At 64.4% G+C, this 22,487-nt stretch overlaps 3 protein-coding genes across 3 annotated transcripts; all 3 read right to left on the minus strand.

Annotated features, from left to right (window-relative positions):
* Nucleotides 1-5,354: 5,354 nt before the first annotated feature.
* Nucleotides 5,355-6,646, minus strand: SMIM44 (small integral membrane protein 44). Its single transcript, XM_075175074.1, has 2 exons — nucleotides 6,421-6,646; nucleotides 5,355-6,282 (listed from the first exon to the last, which is right to left on the minus strand). The coding sequence occupies exons 1-2, from the start codon at nucleotides 6,644-6,646 to the stop codon at nucleotides 6,059-6,061; spliced, it is 450 nt and encodes a 149-aa protein (XP_075031175.1). The 3' UTR covers nucleotides 5,355-6,058.
* A 2,762-nt stretch (nucleotides 6,647-9,408) lies between these two features.
* DOHH (deoxyhypusine hydroxylase) lies at nucleotides 9,409-12,567 on the minus strand. The gene is made up of 5 exons (XM_075175847.1): nucleotides 12,478-12,567; nucleotides 11,799-12,146; nucleotides 11,373-11,449; nucleotides 10,917-11,154; nucleotides 9,409-9,891 (listed from the first exon to the last, which is right to left on the minus strand). Exons 2-5 carry the CDS (start codon nucleotides 12,070-12,072, stop codon nucleotides 9,575-9,577), a joined length of 906 nt encoding a protein of 301 aa, XP_075031948.1. The 5' UTR covers nucleotides 12,073-12,146; nucleotides 12,478-12,567; the 3' UTR covers nucleotides 9,409-9,574.
* A 1,152-nt stretch (nucleotides 12,568-13,719) lies between these two features.
* On the minus strand, nucleotides 13,720-17,791 carry LOC142093682 (uncharacterized). The gene is made up of 3 exons (XM_075175076.1): nucleotides 17,466-17,791; nucleotides 16,281-16,494; nucleotides 13,720-15,109 (listed from the first exon to the last, which is right to left on the minus strand). The coding sequence occupies exons 1-3, from the start codon at nucleotides 17,789-17,791 to the stop codon at nucleotides 13,991-13,993; spliced, it is 1,659 nt and encodes a 552-aa protein (XP_075031177.1). The 3' UTR covers nucleotides 13,720-13,990.
* Nucleotides 17,792-22,487: the final 4,696 nt, after the last annotated feature.

Genomic DNA, 22,487 nt, shown 5'->3' on the forward strand with positions numbered 1-22,487 from the left:
GGAGGGCGGCAGCAGGGGGGGGTCGGGCCGGGGGCTCTCCCTTGGGGGTCCGGGGAGCCCCCACCGCCCCCGGGGGTCTTTGCACTGCTCCCCCCGACACCCACCACCCCGGGGCCGCGTGCCCCCGCGGCTCTGCCCAAAGGGAATATGCAAACTCCCCCCCGGACCCCTCCCTGGGGGCACCGGCTGCGCGGGGACAGGGGGGACGACCACTAATTTTTATTATTTTTATTTTTTTTTAATCGTTCTCCCTTATTTTTTATCCCCCCGCGGCCTCTGGGCTCGGTGGCCAAAGCCGGGGTGGGCGCAAAGCCGGGGGGCGGGGGGGACACCCCATCACTGGGGATGCTCCGGGGGGGGGGCCCCCGGCAGGGTGGGGACGTGGGGGGGGTCCGCTCGACAATCACCGCGCCCGGGGCTCCCGCGGGGGTTTCATGCACTACAGTCTCTCCTAGAGGGTTTTTAGTCGGGCTCGTCGGCTTAAAAAATTAATTAAAAATAGTCCTTGTGACCTATAAATAAAAAAAAAATAACCTGTACATATATATATATCTCTCTCTCCACATATATATATATGGGGCTGCAGGGGCCGGAGGTGGGCGTGGGTCCCTGCGGGCCGACACACAGTTAAGGTACTTTAAAGCGCAAAGGAATATATATATATATATAAACCCCTATATATATATATATGTCTTGTTTGTTGTTGTTTTGTTTCTTTTTTTTTTTTTTGTACTATGAGTTTGGAATTGCTGCTTTCTGTCCCCCGGGCTCCCGCCACCAGCTGGGGCGGGCAGCACCCGTGGGTGCCCCCACGCAGCAGCACCCATGGGTGCCCCGCGCGATGCCCGCGGGCAGGCGGGAGCAGAGGTGGAGACTGGGGGGGGGGGGAACCCACCCCCGGGCAAAGAGCGGCAAAAGGAGAGAAACCGCCCCAAAAAGGCGTCGAGGCGGCAGCCGGCAGGACCACGACTCACACCCATACCAAAAATCCCGCCGCAGTGCCTCCGCGCCGCCGGCTGCCCTCGCCCGCCTTTTCGGGGGGTCCCCCCTCCCCGCCCCGCGGGGCGCTGGGTGGGTGCCCCCGTCCCTCGCAGTTATATTTTATAGTTAGCCGGATTCTCGCTTCTCGCTTGCCGCAGCCGTTACACACCCGCCGAGCGCACCAGGGCCGCGAGCCGGGGCCGGGACCCCCCCGGCTGTGCCCCCCCCCCCAATCCCAGACCCCTGCATGATCCCCCCCCCCCGAGCCCCCCGCTCGCCTCCCTGGTGCTTCACAATATTTGATTATACCATTGTACGCAGCCATTACCGATAGCCGCCGCTCCTGCCTACATACCAGTTACTGACCGTGACTATGGATTTTGGGGGTTTTTTTTTGTTTTCTTTTTTTTTGTTTTGTTTCTTTTGTTTTGTTTTGGGGGTTTTTTTTTGGTTGGTTTTTTTTTTTTTTGGTTGGTTTTTTTTTTCCCCCCCTCCCCTATGCAAAAAAGAGAAAAAGAGACAAAAAAGAAGAAAAAAACAAAAAACAAAAAACTGACACACAAAAAAAAAGATAAAAAAAAGAAAAGGAAAAAAAAAAGACAAAAAAAAAAATGTATAAAAATTAAACAAGCTATGCTTCAACTCCAGCCCGCCTCCGCCCTTCCTTCGCTGCCTCCAGGGGAAACTGAGGCACAGCACCCGCCCTGGGGAGGAACCGGGTGTCCCAGCTGGGGGAGGCACTGGGGTGTACTGGGGTGTACTGGAGTGGGGACCCCCACCCGTGGGTGCTCTTGGCCCTGATGAGGAGGGTGGCAGAGCCGGGAGCAGCAGCACCCCAGGGTGGTCCCGCAGCCCCGCTCGGGGGCCGTGGGGTGGCAGGGCGGTGGGCGGGGGCAGGCACAGAGGGGACATGGGTGGGTGCAGCCATGGGCTCACATGGGGACGCGGCGCTGCTGCCACCTCCTCTGCATCAAGACCTTGTCCACGTGACATCACCACCTCGTGCACGTGACATCATTGTCCTCACCCGTATGACATCATTGGCCGAAGGCGTGCATCACCCCTGCAGTCTCCATTGTCCCAGTCCCGAAGAGCTGCTCAGGGCAGCCGGGGGTGCCGAGGCCGGAAGCCCCCCCGGGTCCCCAGTCCCCCATGACACCCGTCGGTCCCCGAGCACCCCGGGACCTGTGGCAGGACGCCCGGGTCCGGGGGTGGCGGGGGGCAGCGGCGTGGCTGGACACCGGCTCTCAGCCATGCCGAGGTCACTGAGGCCTGGCAGCTCGTCACATGCCAGGAACCCGCCATTGTCCTCTGCCCCGGTGGCACCCAGGGGTGCCCCGCACTCAGCACCCTCGGGCCCCATCCTGGAGGTGCGGAGCCCCATGGCGGCCACGGGACAGCCCCATCCCCGGCACGGTGACACCAGACGCTTGACGCCAGGGCAGACTGGGGACCTTTACTGGGGTGCAGCCGGGGGCACCCACCGCCCCCCCGCGGGCGGGACCCCCCGCCGGCCCGGGGCTGAGGGGTGCGGACGGGGCCTGCTCCTGTCCCCGGCCACCGCCCTCCCCGATCCACTCCGGCGGGCGCGGAATCCACGCCGGGTCTTGGTGGCCGCCGGGGCCGCCGCGGCACCTCCCGCCCTGCGGCCGCCCCGTAAAACCCGGCGCGGATCCGCGCCCCGCGGACGGGGCTGAGGGCGTGGTGCCCGACGGGGGGTCCCCAGGGCCGGGCACCGGGTGGGCAGGGGACGGCCACCGCCTCAGAGGGACGTGGCCTTGCTCCGCTCCTCGCCGTCGCTCTCCTCGTCGCTGTCCTTCTCGGCCGCCGGGTTGGCGCAGCCGGCGTGCTCCAGCCTGCCGGGAGGGAGGCGTCAGCGAGGCATGGCCGCCCGCGACGGGCACCCCGGCCCGCTCCCCTGGGGCGTCACCGTCGCCTTCGGCCATGGCAAGGGCACGCCGGGCCACGCGCGGCACCGCCAGCACGTGGCCGTCCCCAGGGGGGAACCGAGGCCCGGTCAGGGGGTACCCGCAGCGGCCGCGTCTGGTACCTGTCAGTGCCCCGGGTGTCCTGGAGGCCGCCCTGCTTCCTGCGAGGGGAGAGAGGGGCTGAGCGGCGCCCGGGGACGGCCCCGTCCCCACCCCGCAGCACCCTGCTCCCAGCCTTGGGCACGGCCGGACCCTGTGGCCCTCCTGGGCCGGCACCCCGCGCCAAGGCGGGTGCAGGATGCGTCCCTGCCGCGCCGGCCCACCTGCGCATCCTGATCTGCCAGAGCCGGTTGACCAGCAGGAGCACGAAGACGATGAAGAGGAAGACGACGACGGCCGTGAGGCCGATGAGCCAGGGCTGCAGCTCCCTGGGGCCGGTGCCTGCACGGCAGGGGACGGGGACAGGGATGGGAGCAGGGATGGGGATGGGACCGGCTTCAGGGGAACCCCATCCTGCAGGGGACGGGGCCCCCGCATCCCATGGCACAGGGTCCCGGTTGTGCCGAGCCTGGCACCGGGGGATGCTGGGGACACCAGGGGACATCGGCGGGCGCTCATCGCCACCCCCTCCCCACCATCCCTTGGTGCTGAGGAAGCCACACCCGACACAGCCAAGCCGCCCCGGGAGAGCGCGGGGGTGCCCGGCATGGTGGGGAGCACTGGGGACAGCAGACAGGTGCCCCCAAATCTTTCTGCTTTGCCCCCAAAATGGTTGCTGCTGGGCACTGGGACAGACGGGTCCTACTGGGAAGGTCTCCCAGGAGCTGATCCAATGGGGAGGGCACGGCCACCCCACCAGGGCACCCCGGGGCGCAGGGGGACGGGGGGGCCGCAGGGGCACCTACCGGCCTGTCCCTGGGCGGTGGCGGCGAGGACGAGCAGGACCAGGAGCGGGAGGAGCTGCGAGGCCCTCGGCATTTTCGGGTGGGGGCTGGCAGAGGGCTGGGGCACGGCCGGATCCTGCGCCCCGAGGTGGGCTCCTCTCCCACGCTGCTGGCGGGGCCGAGCGCAGGCGCCGCTCTCTGCACCCGGGGCCAAGGGGCGGCTTTTATGGGGCTCGAGAGGACAAAAGTGCCACCGAGTGCCATGGCAGCGCAGCTCCTGTAACCCTCGGGAGGTGGCACCGCTCCCCCGGCTCAGTCACCAGCACCCTGCAGCACCCAGCAGCCACCACCTCGGGACCACGGCAGCAGGGTCGTGCCCAGGGCTGGGGTCCACCCCCAGGGTGGGTGAGTGGACGGAAGGACAGATGGACGGGCGGGTGGTTGGATGGCTGAAGGGACAGACGGACGGGTGGGTGGGGGGAGGGAGGGAGGGACGGACAGATGGATGGGTGGTGGGTGTTTGGAGGGACAGATGGATGGGTGGATGGATGGATGGAAGGACAGACGGGTGGGTGGGTGGCTGGGTGGGCAGATGGATGGAAGGACAGAGGGGTGGGTGAGGGTGTGGGCGAGGGGGTGGGCGGGTGGATGGATGGATGGATGGATGGAAGGACAGACGGGTGGGTGAGGGGGTGGGTGAGGGGGTGGGCGGGTGGATGGATGGATGGATGGATGGATGGATGGATGGATGGATGGATGGATGGATGGAAGGACAGAGGGGTGGGTGAGGGGGTGGGCGAGGGGGTGGGCGGGTGGATGGAAGGACAGACGGGTGGGTGAGAGGGTGGGCGTGTGGGCGGATGGATGGAAGGACAGAGGGGTGGGTGAGAGGGTGGGCGGGTGGGCGGATGGATGGAAGGACAGAGGGGTGGGTGGGTGGGTGGAGGGACAGACAGATGGGCAGATGTGCGGAGGAGTGCCCACCCTGCCTGCTGCCCCATCCCAGTCTCTCCCCTCTGCCCATGGGGCACCGCACCCCCGTCCCCGCTGGCAGGGCTGGGGCAGATCTGGGCCGGTGTCCCACCCCCACAGACACGGCCCCCGCCCTGCCACATCGTGGGGATGGGGCAGCACGGGGCGAGGTGGCCAGTGCCAGGCCACCCCCCAATGGCTGGTGCTGGCAGGGCCCCGTCACGTGCCCAGGGAGTGCCCGGGTACCGTGAGGAGCTAAATATTAACGGTGTTATCGGTGAGACCTTGGCAGGGCGAGCTGTTGGGCTCCGCCTCGCAGCCCTCACCTGCCGAGGCACAGGGGAAACTGAGGCACGGGGTGGCAGGCAGCACCCTGAGGACGGACCGTGGGCTTTGGCAGGGCCACCCCACCCATGACGATTCCCTGAGGGGTGAAGAAGGAGCCTGGGGACATGGGGACAGGGTCCCCACTGGAAGGATGGGGGGAGTGGTGGTCCAGCCCCAGCCTGGCTTTAAGGCGGGGGATGGGGGTCTGTACAATGTGCCCCCCATCCCAGTGTCCCCACCCAGAGCCCAAGTGGGGCTTGTGGGTGCTTTGCCCCCCAAGACTGGCTTTGGGTGCCACTGAGCTCTGCCCCATCAGGAGGGGGCACGGCCTGGCAGTGTCAGGGCACCGAGGGGGCTGGTGGGGGCAAATCCAGCCTCAGGATACAGCTGTGCGTCCGTCCGTCCGTCCCTCCCCATGCATCTGCGCATGGTTGTGCTGACGTGGGCCTCCCTGTAGGCGCATGCGTCCGTGTTTCCATGTGCACGTGTGTGCGCACCCATGTCCGTGCCCCTGCGCCCACGCGTGTCTGTGCCCATGCCTGGGGCGTGCCCCCATGCCAGGGGTTTGCACCCCCGAGCACCCACCTTTACATACCCACACGTATGTCCACGCGTGTCCGCCTGCACGTCTGTCCCTCCCCACGCGCTCGTGCCCGGGGCCGGCGCGGCTCTGCCGAAGGATGCTGCTGTCCCCAGGCGAAGGTCGGGGTGTCCCAGCCCTGCCACCTCCCCGCGCCCACACCTGGCTAAGGGGCGAGCGAGCAGGGCCGGGGCAGGCTGCTTTATTGGGGGGCAGCGATAGCAGCCCCGAGAGAAGCGTGTGGGGCTGTGCCAAGGACGGTGAAGCCGCGTGCCAGCGCCGGGCAGTGTCACCCGTGTGCCCGGGTCTGGGAACAGGGCCGTGCTGTGACCCGACGGCCGGGCACGGCCGCGGGGTCCCGGTGGTGGCGGGGGCGTCCCCTGGCCCTAGAAAAAACTCTTCTTGTGGGAGTCGGCGAAGGAGACGGAGCTGCGCGGGGCAGCGGCGAGCAGCCCCAGCGGGATCTCCATGCCGGGCAGGGCGCCGGCGCCTTCGCCCTCCAGCTTCCCCTCTGCCAGCACCCCGTCCTCCTCCAGCCACTCCACCTCCGGCACGGTCCCCTTGGCCATCACCGCCTTCTCCTCCTCCGGCTTGGGCCCGAACGCCCAGTCTGCGGGGGCAGAGATGGAGCCGTCAGCGGCACATCCCCACCACGGCAAAGGCTCTGGGTTTGGGGGACCCCCCCCTTGCCCCCTGCCCAGCCCCATAAGGAGCCCCAAAGCTCAGCCCCGCTCTGGGCAGCACTCACCGGCGAAGTCGTGCACCAGGTCCTTGATGAGGTGCCCCACGATGGCGTATGCCACCAGAAGCACCAGGGTGGCCGCCATCATCAGGTAAAGGACGTAGCGGGGCAGGCGGATGCTGTCCAGGGCAGGGGGCTTGTAGTCCACGTACAGCACCCCGTCCTCCTCAGGGGGAGACTGCAGCAAGTGCCGCGGCCCCCATGCCCCCCGGGTGCCCCCCGCCAAGGCCATTGCCAGCTCCCCCCGCGCCCCAGCCCCGAGCCACCGAAGACTCTGCCACGTGGGGGGCCGCAGAGGAGAAGTGGCATCAGGGTCTGCGAGGCCCCTCGGTGCCTGCGGCTCATGGGGACAGCGGGGTCCCCATGCCCGGTGGCAGTGCCGCTCGCCCTCCGTGCGATGGGGAGCCTCTCGCCCGCTGCCGCCGAAGGACGCAGCATCCGTGGAGAGGAGTTTAGCGCCTGCTAATCCGGGCACAGCCCTGGCGGGCTCAGCCTGGGGGACGACCAGCGGGCTCCGACATGGCTCAGGGTCCCCAGAATCTGCCCCTCTGGCAGCACCGCAGGCACCTCTGTCCCCCCGGGAGTGGGGAATCGTCTGCAGCTGGAGAACCCCCAAAAGCAGGGATGGGGAGGGACGCCCCGAGGCCTCCCCCCGCCTCCCCCGAGCTTGGTTAAATCCCTCCCCGGATCCCCGAGCAGATGGTGTGAAATCCCGCCAGCAGTGCCCTGCCCCGGAGGACACGGTGCCCTCCGAGCCGGGAGGTGATGGGCAGAGGGGACGGGTGCCGCAGCCCCGTGCCGGGGGGGGGGCTCCCGTGGAGCCCCCTTTGCTGCGCAGAGCCCAGCCGCAGCACAGCAGCCCACGGCGAGGGGCTGTCACCTTCCCGGAGCTTCGCGTTGGCCACCACATGTGGCACCCCGGTGCCCAGCGTCGCTCCTCCAGTGAGGAGCAGCCCGCAGAGGGGCACAGCGTCCGGGCATCACCCGAAAGCAATGCCCTCTGCACCAGGAGGGTGCAGGGTTTGGCCCGGACCAGCAGCAGCCTTGAAAAAAAACCTGAACCCTCCCCAGGGTGGGTTGGCCAGGGAGGGATGAAGGTGCCCGCGGGGCTCGGCGCCAAGTCAGGGCTCAACGCCCAGGCCCTCCTCCACCCCGGCACGCATCCCGGCTCTGCTGCACCCAGGTCGCCCCTGGCCAGATCCTGGCCGCAAAAATGCCAGTTTCATTCCAATTTGGGCTTAAAAGGCGTTTGGGGGAGTGGAGGCAAACGCTGGCACAGAGAGATTTGGAAACAACTCTGCGTGGTCCGAGTGAGTCACCTGTGGAAACGCCGGAGAACGGAGCAAGGGTTGGAGCAGCCGGCGTGGTAAGTGGGGACAAACACGCTGGCAGCGTGCCGAGGCCCGCGCGCCGATAAGGTCCCGGTGCGGAGCTGGTAGCCACCTTACACCGATAACGTGGCAAGGGAAATGGCACGTCCCACTGCCCTGCCCCATCACCCACGGGGGACGGAGATGAGCGCAGAGACACCCCAAAGGTTGGCGGTGCCGGCTGGGTCCTGCCCCAGGGGCTACAGAGGATGAGGGAAGGGGGGCAAGAAACCCCCTAACAGCTGCTGGCTCCGAAACGGTGTGAAATCATCAGGTCTTTGTCTCCAAAGCCAAGGAATTTGGTGGCCCTCATCCTCCACATCACATGCAAGCGACCCCATCCACAGCACTTGGGCACACAGGTCCGACTTCCCGTAAGCGTGTACAGGCAACCAAAATTGGTCACGTCTCCAGTAAAACCCGCTTCCATGGGGTCCTGAACTGGGCCAGACCGGGCCGCGGCTGGGGCTCCCCGCTCCAGCTATGTCCCCAAGCACCAGAGCCCCGGGACGACGAGCCAGCCGCAGCAGCGGCTTTAGGGACTAAGAGGATTGCGCCTGGGAGCGACTCACAGCGCGACTTCGGTCAAGGGGAGAAGGCCCGTCAGCAGGGTGCCAGTCCCCGCGGCACAGCGGGACCCCACCGGCCCCTCCGCTGGGCAGCACCGTGGGGGCTCCTGGGGCACCCCGTGGGCAACGTCTGCCCTCCTCCCCGGGCCTGCCAGGGTTGCGGGGAGGGCGATTTTACCCCATGCCATCAGGGACCGCACGCCATGCTCTCTCCTCCCATTACGGCAGGACTTGATGATCTTAAAGGTCTTTTCCAACCTAAATGATCCTGTTCTGTGATTCTTTTATGGCAGCCCTGGGGCTCCCCGCTGGGGCCCGACCCTGTGGCGCTGGCTGCACCCCGCATCCGGGCAAGGGCTAAATCACAGCTCGACTCACGCGGGAGCTCCCCCAGCCAGTGCTTTATTCCCTGCCAGTCCCCCCATGCCCACACTGGGCTGCCCGGGGGGTTTGGGTGCTGGGTGATGGCAGCAGACACCAGCCTCAGCCCTCCCAGGTCTGGTTAAACGCGGGAGGAAGTCCGGGCAGGCTCTGCCTCACCCTGTAAGCCCTAATGGCAGCGCCGTTCCCTGCAGAAAGAAAAAGCGCAGCCAAATCTTCCAAACTTTGGAAGAACAACCCCCATCCCAGGGCAAAGGCTGCCGCAAGCCCAGCCCTGGCCTGCCCCAACAGGAGAGGCCAAACCCACAGCAGCTCCTCCACCGCAGAGGCGAGGAGGGACCCGGCTCGGCACCAGCACCAAGGGCAGTTTCGAGGCATCGCAGCACTACAACCGATGAGAGCGAGCGCCCACAGCCAGCCCTGGCTCCCCAGCATGAGCTCAGGCAGGGAAAGCGGAGCTGTTTCACACCGAGCCGCCACGGCAGCACAAGCCCAGCGCAGCCCCAGGCCCCGCGCAGCCGCGACAGGCTCCGACGTGCAGAGCAGAGCCCACCCGGTCCAAGCCCCGAGCCAGGCTGCGGGCAGGCGGTGCTGATCCTGGCAGGGAAAAAGGGGCAGATCCAGGAAACGAGGGGTGGCGGGGGGAGGGGGGGCAAGTAGCAGCTCAGCCTGGATTTGGAGGGAGAAGGCGGCTGTAATTGTGCCAGAGAGCAAATCCAGTTCCTCCTCCACCTCCGCCGCAGCAAGGCGCGGATCCGTGTCGACAGAGGCGGCCATGAAAGCGCAGCCGGGGGCGGGGTGGGAGGCAGCGTGCCCAGCCCCTGCCCCCCCAGCCGGGGCTCAGGCAGAGGCCTGCAGCTTACAGAGCCCGTCGGCGTACTGGAACTGGGCGCCGTTCTCGTACTCGTACATGTCCAGCGCCACCTCACAGCTCTCCCGCACCACCCGCTCCTCGTCGCGGGCAAAGGCGCGCAGGGTCTCCAGGCAGGAGGGGCGGGCGATGGAGCCCAGGGCCTCGGCGCACTCGTGGCGCACCATGGGGCTCTCGGTGCGGCTGCGCAGCGCGGCCGTCAGCTGCGGGACACAGGCCTCATCCTGCATCTGGCCCAGCACGTAGCCGATCTCGTGGCGGAAGAGGGCGCTGCCGGAGCGCAGTCCTGTGGGGAGGAGGCGAGAGTGAGCCGCCACTGCCCCCAAAGTGCACTGGGATGCTTGGCTGGAGCCCCCCACCCAGAAGCCGGGGGAAGCCGTAGGGCAGGCTGGCCTGGGGGTTAGAGCTGGCCGTCGCCACCCCAGACCCGTGGGGGCTTTTGGGGAAGGGGACAAAACACCTACGGGAAGGGCTGTCCCACCCTGCTCCCTGGCCCTGCACAGCCGGGGCAGCCCTGGCACCGCACGCCCGCAGCCATGCCCTGGCAGCGTAGGGACGCTCCTCGTGACGGTGGCACCCGCCCTCCCGGCAGAGCTGCCGGCACCCTCGCCCGCCGCAGGGAGCCTGCGCTGCCCACGGGCCCTGCCCCACCGGCGCGATGTGCCCAGGGCGGACCGGCCGCACAGCCTCAAGCCCTCCTGTGCTGCGGGACTGAACAGCCGTAGCAGGAGCTCACAGATCCCCACGTGCCTCTCCTCACAGTGCAGACGTGTCCTCGGCTCCTCTCAGATGGCTGGAGAGCCTCGTCCATGTCCCTTGGGCTGCGGGCGTGGCTCCAAACGGTTCCTGGGCTGTGGTCTGCCCCTTCTCCACTCAGGAGACATTCACCCCCCTCTCCAGAGCTATTCCCAAAGGAAGAGGCTATTCCCAGCCCAGGAAGAGGCTGGCAGCCTCTGACTTTCCAGGATGGGAGGGCAGGACCCCGACACCCTGGGGCCAGGTCCCACCAGGTCGGACTGGTTGGTCCCAAGTCAACGTTACAGACTGCGCCCTCTCCCACCCGGACCCACGGGGGGAGAAAGGGGGCCTGGAGGATGGTGAGGGGACTGTGAAACACTGGAGAGCACTGAGCGCTTCGCGATGTGGCTCTTGCAAGCAAGCAAGGGGACAGCAGCTCTAGAAACAAACGCGTGAAGAGCTAGAAGGAGCGCCGCTGCTCTGGCAGCCCTGGATTTGGGAAGGGCTAATCCCAGATTAACCTGTGCGGACTTACAGCGAGGAGACTGCAGGCAGCCTCGCGCTGGCCCTTACCGTCTGCCAGCGCCAGCACGGCAGCCTGGCCCCCCAGGTTTCGCAGGGCAAACATGGCCCTGTAGCGGTCGAACAGCGTCCGTGACTCATCCAGGAGGGTTTCGCGAAGTTTGGCGACGTCCGTCTCCTCGGCAGGCGGAGCAGGATCCACCGAGAGGTAGGGGCTGGCGCCCGGCTCCTGCTTGTTCTCCTGCAGCCACTCCAGCCTCCTCACTGCCAGCTGACATGTCTCTGCCACCTGCGGGGACGAGGACACAATCCTGGCTGCGGGATGGCACCGTACGGCGCTGGGAGGGTGCCCAGGGCTTCCCGACAGCGGCTGGGCGCCAGCACACAGCAGGATGCTGCTCACGGCGTCCCTGTCCATGGCCAGGGGCTGCCCAGGAGAGACCTGACTCACCCCCCTGGACCAGCAGCACTGCAGCCCAGGGGAAACGACCCCCCCGAGAGCCTCACCTCAACCACGGGATCCTCTGAATAGCGTTTCAGGATACCCAGCACAGCGGGATTCCCGATAGCACCCAGGGCTTCACCTGAAGGAAGGAGTGTCAGGTCGTTATCAAGGTGTCTTCATGAGGAGGACCCTGCTGTGTCCTCCAGCAAAGCCTCTCCCCGCTCTGAAGCGGGGGACGCAGGCCTGACCGACTGCCCCTGAATGAGACAGCCAGGCAAACGAACACGCAGGCCTGGCCAGCAGGAAGGGGAAGGCTCGGCCAACCAGTCCAGCCAGGGCTGGCCAGGGGATGTGGTGAGGCGGTTACACGCCTCAGGGTTTTCCAAGCCATGACACCCAAGCTGGATCAGGCCATCACAAGCTGTTCGGCACGGGGAGAAGCACCCGCAAGTCCCCCACACCCACATCCGCAGGAGCTGCCATCGTACCCGCCTCGTGCCTGACCATGGGCTCCTGGCCGGTGTCCTCCAGCACCCGGATGAGCACAGGGATGGCCGCTTCGTCCTGCATCTGCCCCAGGCAGTAGGCCAGCTCGTGCTTCAGCAGCGCGGAGCCATCCCCGAAGGCCCGGCTGATCCAGTCCACGGCCGCGCGCCCGCCCAGGTTGCGCAGGGTGAAGAGGGCCCGGAACCGGGCCGGCAGGGCCTGGGCCGCGTCCACCAGCGTCCGGCCGATGGCCTCCACCTCCTCCTCTGTCACCATGGCGCCGGGGGAGGCGGGGAGGGCAGGATCCGGTCGCACGCAGGCCTCTGGCAGGGCTCGCTCCGGTCACACTCCTGCGCACGGGGAAGGGGGTCAGGGGGCCCTGGGCGCAGCCCCCGGGGCCAGGGGCGCCCTCAACCGCCAGCCGGTCCCTCACCCTGGGGCGGGGAGGGCACAGAGGGTCGCGGCCCGGCCCGGCAGCTGCCGCGGGGGCGAAGGGGATGCCCCGGCGCAGCAGGCGAGCCCCGGCCCCGTGCCGGTGGACCGGGCAGAACCGGACCCCGGGGCCGGGCCTGATCCCACGGGAAGTGCCCGGCCCCGGCTTGACCGGATCCCCAGGACCGACACGGACCCCCCGCCGCGACCGCGCCAGCCCGGCCCCGTTCTGCCGGAGCCCGCACTCACCGCACGCCGCCATGCTGCCCCCTCACGTGACCGCGCCGGCGGCTCCCACTACCGCACTTCCGGGTAGGGGAGGGCGGGGCCGCCCCGAGCCCGCCCACGCGTGGGGCGCTGCCTTTCCCCCCCTGCTCCCGCCGAGTGGGAGCGGCCGGGGGAACGGGGTCACTGGCGGCGCATGCGCGGTGGCGGCGGAGCGCAGGCCCAGGGCGCTGCCCCGTGCCCCCCCCGCCCCAGTGCGGCCCCCTCGCCCCGGGGCCGCCCCAGCCGTGAGCGGGGCGGGAGGCCGGGGGTGCTGGAGGCGCCGCTCAGCCGTGGGCGGGAGCCCCCTCCGCGGGGGGCTTTGCTGCCCGAGGGCCGGGATCGCGGTCCCCGCTGGAGGTTGCCCCAAGCGCCGGGTGCCTTCGCGGGCACCAGCCCGACTCCTCTCCTGCACCGACGGTGCGGGCGCCGCGTCCAGCCCCGCCGGGGCTCTGCCAGCCGCCTCCAGCGCTCCAGCTGGGACACCCCGGCCCCGCCGAGCCCCGTGGGCAGCGCATCCCGGCCCCGTGGGAAGGGCGGCACGGCGGGACGTGTCTGTGCTCTCCCGCCCGCCCACCGCCTTCCAGCAAAGTGCTGATGGAGGTGCCTTTGCGCTGCGGCAGCCGGCCCTGCCCTGGCACGGCAGGGGCGGGGAGCCACCGGGCTGCAGCCTGCGGCGGGAGGGCAGCGGAGGAATAAACCACAGCCGCTCCCTTTCTCAGACGTACGGGGGGCAGAGCTGCCCGTTTCTGCTCCGGGCTGGGAGCAGAGATGAGAGGCGCCGGCAGAAAGAGCTGGCCGGCGGGACGGGGAGGGCCCTTGGGGGGCCAAGCCACGGACCCTGACGGCAAAGCCCTCTGGAGAGGAGGGGCGCCAGGCTGCGGCGGCTCAGCCGGCTCCCCCCGAGGGCAGCACGCGGTGCTGAGCCGCAGCAAAGCGGGAGTTTGCGGATGCGATTTCATTCCGGGCTGGTGCCAGCCCCCGGCAAGTCACTGCTCTGCCTCTTCCTTCCCTTCCCCTCCCAAGTGTGTTTACGCAGCAAGTTTCGTACCTTCAAAGGGGTTTTGCCTTCTTATTTCAAGCCTCCTGCTGGTTTCGGCCTGACGGAGGGGCATCGGAACAGAGACATGCTCCCAGGAAAGGGAGACCCAGGCAGCCCTCTCCCTCGCCCAGCCCCGATCCCCGCTTTAGTCACGCAGCACACAACACACCACCAGACCGCTCAAATCCTGGAAGAGAGCAAGGGCACAAAATACATTCCACTGCCTGAAACCACTGTGGCAAAACCAGCACAAGCGTGACGCAGCCGCCCCCCTCCCCACCCCGGGAGCGGCCAGTGCAGCCGGCAGCCTTCCTCACTCCGCCGGCAGCCTTCGGCAGAGGCGAGAGGGTGCAGTCCTTTGCCGAACAGCCCGGTACCACTGGACCAACGTTTGCCGGAGTCCGTGGGAAGTCCACGAGCAAGGATGCGCAGGGCTGCTTCTCCCCCCTGGCCCCGTCAGCCCTCCCCGCAGCTCTCGAAGTACTGGCACATCAGCTCGCGCACTTGCTCGGCCCGGCCATCCTCCATGGCGGCGGGCGCAGGCTGGCAGGGCTTGGGCAGCTCGGTCGGCTCGGTGCCTTCCAGCCACTCCTCATTGAAGGGGTTGTCATGGGCTTCGCAGACGTTGTGCAGGATGCAGCAGGCGAGGACGAGGGTGGGCAGCAGCTCCAGGCTGCAGTCATCGCACTTCAGGAGGATCTGCCAGCGCGCCTTCAGGCGCAGGAAGGCGTTCTCAATCACGCTGTGCGCCCGCTTCAGGCGGTAGTTGAACTGCAGCTGCCGCTGGGTGAGGTTCTCATCCTCCTGGTAGGGCTTGAGGATCCAGTCTTGCAAGGGGTAGGTGGCATCGCCCAGCAGCACGTACTTCTGCGCCTTCCCCATGAAGTGCTTGGGAGGGTTGGGGCACAGCCGGCCCTCCTTGGCCAGCACCCACAGGCTGGAGCTCTCCAGGACTGCGCTGTTCTCCATGCTGCCGGGGAAGGCGGTGGAGACGTCCCAGAACTGGCCCAGCCCGTCCACGGTGGCCTGCGTCAGGATGGAGTGCCAGCCCTGGCCGTTGCAGTAGTCGGCGCTGAGGCGCAGGGGCGGGTGGATGGGGATGTGAAGGCTGTCCAGGGCGCCGATGCAGTGCGGGAAGCCCCAGCGGGTGCGGAAGATGCGCACCATGTTCTCCAGCTCCTTCTCGTTGGGCAGCCGGAGGTAGAGGGGCTTCAGCAGCAAGACGACGGCATAGCTGACCTCCCGGACACACGTCTGCACCGTGGAGGGCCCCACGCCGAAAAGCGGGCTGAGAGTCTGGTACTCCACGTTGGTGGCCAAGTGCCACAGGGCCACGGCCACCCTCTTCTCCAGAGGCAGGGTGGGGTGGAAGTGGGCGCTGTGCGGAGCCAGCCCGGGCCGCAGCTGGTTGCAGACATAGAAGAAGGTCTCCTTGGACATCCGAAACTTCTCCAGCCAGTCCTGGGGCCCAAACTCCTTCAGGACCACCCGCTCCCACCAGTCCGCGCTCCTGACGCTGGGCCAGGCGCGGGGGTAGAAGTAGCAGCTGGTTCTCCTCCGGCGAGCGATCAGGAGCTGCAGCATGGTGGGGAGACAAGATGGGCATGAGACGGCACTTCCCTGGCCCCCACCCAGCGCTTCGCTGGGACCCCACTCCGAGACCATCCGGCTCAAGTGACCTGCTCAAGGCAAGGAGGACGCCCAGTGCCGCGCGGCCGGCGGTCCCCACCGGCACTACCACTGGGTCAAATTTTCCTATTCCTGGGAAACCCCACTGCAAACAATAGTTGTGACCCTGGACAAGATGCCCAGGTGCCGCAGATGAGGAGCCTTCTGGAAAAGTCCCCTTTCGGGGCAGCCGCTTATTCTGTGGTTTTATTTTTTAACGAGTATTAATTGCTTTCCTGCAACTGAGTGAACTGCGGGCTCGGTCATGATTTGGAAGGGGGAGCGAGCACCCACGCTCCTGGCCCCGCCACGGGAAATGTTTTTCTGTTATTAAATTCTAAAAGGCGTCTTTAAGCTGAAAAGAGGCTTTTTTCACTTTCCTCAGCAACTGCCCAGGGAAGCGGGTCCCCCAACAGCTTGTCCTCGCTGCCATGTGTCCCCATGCCCTTCGTATCCCCCATCCTTCGTGTCCCCCACCTTTGATGTCACCCCCCTCCTTCATGTCCCCCATCCTTTGTGCCCATGTCCTAAAAGCCCCCTGTCCTTTGCATCCCCCCCATCCTTTTTGTCCCTCTCTTCGTGTCCCACATATCCCCCACCTTCCCCGTCCTTTGTGACCTCTGTGTCCCCCTCGTGTCCTCTGTGTCCCACATTCTTCCCGTCCCTGTGTTTTGTGTCCCACATGTCCCCCATGTCTGCCACCCTTTGTGTCCCTGCGACCTGTGTCCCCCATGTGACCTCTGTGTCCCCCCCGCTGCCCCCCATCCTTCCCACCCCTGTACTTTGTGTCCCGCACATCCCCCCTCTTCCCCATTTTTTGTGTCCCCACGACCTGTGTCCCCCCCGTGTCCTTCGTGTCTCACATCCTTCCTGTCCCTGTGTTTCGTGTCCCACATGTCCCCCACCCTTGTGTGTGTCCCCCCGCGTCCCTCGTGACCCCCATCCTCCCCGTCCCCGCGTGTCGTGTCCCCACGTCCCCTCCTTTACGTCCCCCCCCGCGTTCCCGTGCCGTCCCCCCCCGATCGCGCCCCATCCTCGGCGCCCCCCGTGTCCCCCCCCGCGTCCCCGCCCCGGTCACCGTCATGAGGCGCTTCTGCCGCTGGCTGTAGTAGTGCCGGAGCCAGGCGCGCCGCTGCGGCCCGTCCCAGGCCCCGGCCCCGGCCCCGGCCCCGGCCCCGGCCCCGGCCCCGGCCCCGGCCATGGCCCGCCGCCCGCCCGCCCGCCGCCGCGCCAGCGCGCACAGCAGCACCAGCAGCCGCTCCTGCATTTTCAAATCGGGAGCCGGGGCCGCCCTGGAAGTGATCGGCCGCGGGGTCACGGCGGCACCGGGGGCGGGACGGGACGGGACGGGACGGGGCGGCACCGCCGCTCCAGCCGCGGCCATCACCGCGGCACGGCCGCGGCCCGCCCGGCGCGCCCCCCTCGCCCGGGTTGAGGCCGCGGGTCTCCCCCGCCCGGTGCTGCGGCGGGCTGCACCGCCAGCCGGCATGGAGCCGGGCAGCGTCCCGCCTGATCGGCGCTCGGGCTGGAAAAGGCACGCTGGGCTCCGCTTTGGGGAGGAACTTGCACCAGGAAAACGAAACGAAAAAACCCCAACAGCGAACAAGCAGTGCCAGTCCCCTGAGCCCCGGGAGCCGTGCCCGAGTTCCCCAAAGCCGGCTGGGTTTTCGGGATGTGCCCTGGTGGGGGATGTTCCACATCCCGAGGTCCCGTGGGACAACGGGGAATGGGGGTCCCCCTCCAGGGAGGCTGCTGCGGTGCCTCACGGCCTGACTCCAGGGTTTTTAAAAGGACAGATTCAGGTCCTCCTTAGGTTGCCAATTATTAGCTGCTTCTTGCTGTTGTTGTAATAAGGTACAAGGGAGCTTCAAAGAGATACTCAATTAATCACGGGAGACCGAGCTGCATTAATAACAGGGGAATCGCGTGCCTGCAGCTCGTTGCATCACCGCAGCACAACCAAGATGGGTCGTTGGCGCGGGGCAGGCTGTCGGTGGACGCTGGCCTTGGGTTCCGAGAGCACTGGGGCGTTACTGACAGAGGCGCTTGGTGGAGGTGGAATCCTCCGCCTCCTTTGACCCGCAACAAACACCGAGCCCCGCCAGAGCCAGCCCGGCAGAAGGGAAAGGGCCCGCGCAGCGGGAAAGGTTTGCAGCTCAGGCTGGCTCTCCTGTTGGGAATGGCTCTGGGACCGAGTCCTCCCGGCTGGCACCGGCCCGGGGCCGGGAGCGGCTCCTCAGGCCGCTGCGCTCACTCCCCTCACCCGTCGGCCGAGCTCGGGTGCCAGCTCCCGCCGGGAAGGGCTGAGTGAGAGCGGTTGTGAGGTTTCTCACCAGCCGCTGCGGCTGCTGCGCGCGGGGCGGGAGGCAGCCGGGCGCCGCGGCCCTGCGCCTCGCCGGGGCCCGCTCTCCGAACCGCCGCCTCCCGCCAACCCCAGCCCTGCGCTGCCTGTTGGGCTACCCCGGCCGCTCGGCTGCGCCCCGGCAGCTCCCGGCGCCCGGCCACCGAGCCGGGGGCTGCGCGGGGCCGGCCGCACCGGGAGGGAGCCGTGAGGTGCGGAGGCAGGGCTCCGGGGAGGGCGGCCGCCATGTCCGCACCCAGGCCCTCGCCTGGGGCCTGCGGGGGCGAGGCGAGGAGGGCTCGTTCCCCCACCTCAGGAAGCCCCTCACCGCCGTGACGTCAGTGTGCTGAGAGATGACGTCAGGCTGTGCCCCCCCCGCTCCCCGGGGTCGTTGCCATGGCCCGAGGGGGCGGGGCCGGGCGGGCCGCGGCCGTTGCCATGGCGCCGCGCGCCGCCGCTTCCTGTATTGATTCGAACGGGAGGGCGGGGCGCGCTCCCGTCGTGCCGCGCGCGGGGGCGGGACGAGCGGGCGGAGGCAGCGCCGCGGGGGCGGCCGCCATATTGGGGAGCGCTGGGGCCGGCGGAGACTGACAGGAGGAGGCGGAGCGGGGCCGGGCCGGGCCGGGCCGGGCGGGCAGGCTGGCAGGCAGGTAGGGCGGGCGGCGGGGCCGCGGCCGCGGCGCTGGGCCGGTGTCACGGCGGCGCGGGGCAGGCTGCGGCCGGCCTCTGCCTCTTCCACCGGGGGTGCGGGCCTATGGGCCCCCGCCGGGCCGGGCCGGGCGGCGGGGCTGGGCTCGCGGAGAGGCCGGGCGGGGCGGGCCCGGCTGTGGGGCTGGGGCAGCCGCCTCCCGGCGCGGAGCCCAGCTGGGGGTGCCCTCCCTCCGCGGGCGCTGCCGGGGGGTCCTGGCCCGAGCTCGGGCCCGAGGGGCGGCGGGCGGGGGGCAGCGGCCTCCCGGCCTTTGCGCCTGCCCCGTGTCCGGAGCTGAAGGTGGTTAGCGAGCAGTGCCGGCGCTTCGCTGCGCGGAATGGGCGCGCTCCTCGGGAGTGCCTTTCCCCTGCTTTTTTATAGTGCTTTGTCAGACCTGACAGGATGGGACCTAACCCCTGCCGATGACTCGGAGCCATCGCGCTGCGCTGGCCTCTCTGCTAGGACACCCTTAGAGAGGGCTGCGCGGGGGCTCAGGCGGGCTGGTGCCGCCGTTACTGCTGCAGCGGCCCTGAGGAGCCGATATGCCTTAACGCTCTCTTGCATCGGACGCGTTTGTTAACGGACATCGTGCTCCCGGAGCCCCGGGGGGTTGTGTAGCCTGTGTCTACCCAAAGCGGCGGCAAGCTCTTGCCATGGACCCTTTGTTCAGTCAGCGTACCCTGACCTGCTTTGGAAAGGCGCGATGAGAGCCAGAGGCTGGTTCTGCTGCTGTGTCTTCACCAGTTCTTGGTTTCTTGATCAAATTGATAACATGAACGGTAGCTGAGATTTTTGTGGCGTGGACTCTAGTACTAAAGAGAACTACCAAGTGGCGACAGAAACAGAAGTTTTGGAAGTCACTTGTTTATGCGCAACATAAGTTGGTGATGTGCCAATATCCATCCAATGGCTTTTGGGGTTCTGAGGGAGCTAAATATCACTGTGTCTTTCGTTAGGGTTTTTTAATGTGTTGTTGACGTTTTGCAGATGAAAGTAGTACACACGTTCAGGAAGTTACAGGCCTGAAGTCTTGAAAGTCCGCACTGAGCATCCTCCATGCGTGGTGAGAGGGGAGGCCTTCTGCTGGAGGAGTCATTAAAGCGCAGTGAGGTCTGTTAGGTCGTGTTGGAGTTATCTGTCGAAGGTGTCCCAGGCATTATTGCGTGGATGATTTTTTCCCTTGATTTGTAGCTCTCTTGAAGGCACTGTGCTCGTTTTCTTGTAAAGTGCTGATTCTTACTGAGTTAGCGTGTTTAATGATGCTAACGTAGAATTTTGTGCGAAGGTTCTCCACAGAGCAATTCCCTGCTGGCAACAACATCTCATATTAAAGACTGATTTTTATTTTATTGTTATTATTATTTTTAATACAGAAGCAGAATTTTCTGTTGACTGAAGCTGCTGTTTTTTCTAAATTCTATGACTTTCTTTTGTGGGTTGACCAGGGGCACTATTGCACCTTCAGTAGCTTAAATGTTAGGATGAAGCAGACTTTTGAATCACCTGGCTTTTTCAGTAAAACCCCGTGGACAAGGCTGCTGGTGAATTTTTAATCTTGGCTTTTAGTGCACTGACTTCTGATAAGGCTTCCGATACAGCAGACCTTTTATCTAGAGCTGGTGCTTTTCGCTGTTTGTACTCCGTTTTGAGATGTAAGATGATCGGACAACTGTATTCTGTGAATTTTCTGTATTTTTTTGAAGGGAAACTGAATGTTATTAAAGTTAGCAACTTTAGGAAAAATTGCCATGCTCAGACAGAGCATATAAACTACTAAAAAAGAAAAGCCCTGAAGGTTCTGTAAAATGTTACAAAATGCATACGGTAGCCTTTTTCTTGTGCTTCCCTCTACTCCTAAGTAAATCCTCTTTGAGTCTAGAATGCCTAACTCCACCCTTATAAAGACCCCAAATCCCTAAGGTCCAAATACTTCATCCATCCCCACTTCCTTCTTATTAAACACTTCGCGGTATGCAGACTAAATACATGAGTAAATATCATCTAGGTAATCGCCAAATGAGTGCCATCACATGCTGGTTGATGAACAGCTGAAAGCAGAACCTCCATTTCTCCTGTCTGTCCAGTGACTTGTCCGAAATGTGTGTTTATGTGGGGAGAACTGCCATCAGGTGACGATGGAAACAGTCCCCTCTGCTTCCTCGGCCAGCTGCCTCTGCGGAGGCCAGCGACTGCCAGTAGCTCAGCTCTTGGGTCTGAGGGGAGGTTCGGTGGCCAGGTAGCACGGAGAAAGCTGTGTCCTTTTTTGATCGCTCCCTCCTGAGGGAAGGGAAGGGAAGGGTAGCAGCATCCAGGCGTGTCAGTTTGGCACAGGTTACGTCATGGACTGAGGTGAAATCTCAAAGCAGAACTTGGCGAGCTTAATGCGTATCCCCTCTTTGTCAAGCAGTAGTAACCTGAGGAAATTGTACCCAATTCCTTCCCCAGCGTGTGTATTATCCTCTAGCACCTGCAGCGAGGGATAGTGTTTCGTGCCCGCTCTGCCCGAGCGCAAAGGCACAGCCAGCAGGAACCTGTTTCATTCCATCCGCAGGAGCAGCGGAGCAAATGGGAGTAGCAGAACTTGTTCAGCACTTGGTATTTCTCAAGCATGATCTGCCAGAGCTGAACCTGATCTTTACCTCAGCCTTCAGAGCTTTAATCAAGCCTTTTAACAGCCAGAAAGGAAGAGGTGTTCAAATGCTGTTGAACTCAGGTACCTTTGCTAATTATTGCATCTCTAAAACAGGAGAGTGTTTTTTCTGCTGCTTCTTACATGTTTTGCTTTCATAGTAGATGAACCTCTTATGAGACTTTCTGTTAATTAGATGCAGAGATTGCCTTTTGACCCACGGGTAAGAGATGACACAGAGGTGACCCCTCATTGAGCATGCGTTACGTTTTCACGCTCTGTGTGTTTCCCAGCGTATGGCTTCCTGCACTGCTGAAGACTTTGTACTTTATTTTGGATTCCCTGGGAGCAGGAGTGGCCCTCTTATTTATGGAGCAGCACGGTGAAAAGATGAAATAATCATTAGCTGCAGGCAATAAAAAGGGTTTTAATGGTGATGATTTTCTGAGAAATCCCCTGCCGAGTACATGATTGTCACGTCTACTTAGATAACCCTGCGCTGCTAACAGACTACTGTACACTGCAGTGAGATGTGTATTGAATGAAAACGTCACCTATGAAGATAAAGTAACAAACCTACAATTCTCCTAGCTTATTAAAAGCTGGCTGAAGCAAACTTGGAAACCCCTCAGCTCGGGGCTTGGCTGCTGCGTGGGTACAACAGCGGAGGGGGCTGGTGACTCTGACAGCCTGATCTCTGTAATGATCGTCACACTCGTATTTGAGTCTTGAGTTGAAAATGTACTTGTCTTTTGAGTACAGCGTGGCATACTTGACTCTGTCGGCTTCCCTTCTTTTCTTCCCATTGTGGGGAGAAGGGGGATTTAGGAAAAACATCTATGCTGAAAACAATGGTAATATTTGAGCATCATCCACGTAAAAGAGGCAGCAATAGCAATGTTCTTCGTAGACTTCCTGGAGTGTGCTCGTCGGGTGAGGGCTTGCATCTAAGAACAACTATTTTGTGTATGAAAATCCTGGTGAAAAACTTTTGGGCTTGTAATGGTGTACTGAGAGGATTTATTAGTGGAGGGGGGTATCTATTTTTAGTAAAGGCTCTTCCAAAGACAGAGATTTTGCTGTTTCCTGAAGGTGTAACAAACTCTGAGTTTCTGCTGGCATGTGAAAGTCCGTGCCACGTACAGAGCTCTTTATCGTGAGTACTTCATCCTTGGCTCACACAGGCTTCCCACAGCACTCTGCGACCTGAGTGTCCTAAACTCGCGCCGTTGCCCTGTGGTTTGCTGGTCAGAGTTCCTCTGTCGTCTTGGTAGGACTGTACGTTGGTTTGGAAAGGTAGACGCAAAGCCTTAAATTAGCTTCAGAAGCTGACTTGGAGGGCTGTGGGAAGTCTTGTAGCTTGTGTGTGAGCGCAGGTGGAGGTGCAGCGAGTTGCAGAAAGTCAAACATTTGTCACCTCCAATCTGAATTACAGGTTGGGCCCTTGCCTGTGGGGAGGGGGTGATATTTTCTGGCACCGGAGGTGAAAGGAGGCACAGATACCATTTGTCTCCTAAGCTTAGTATGGAATCGCAGCATCTTGAGCTTCTATGCTACTGTTATGAACTGGGAGGCTGAGTGCAGGCAGGAGATGAAAACAATGTCTTGGCTATGCCTTTGAGCCACT

This window comes from Calonectris borealis, chromosome 28, assembly GCF_964195595.1.
Source record: "Calonectris borealis chromosome 28, bCalBor7.hap1.2, whole genome shotgun sequence".
Lineage (NCBI taxonomy): Eukaryota > Metazoa > Chordata > Aves > Procellariiformes > Procellariidae > Calonectris > Calonectris borealis.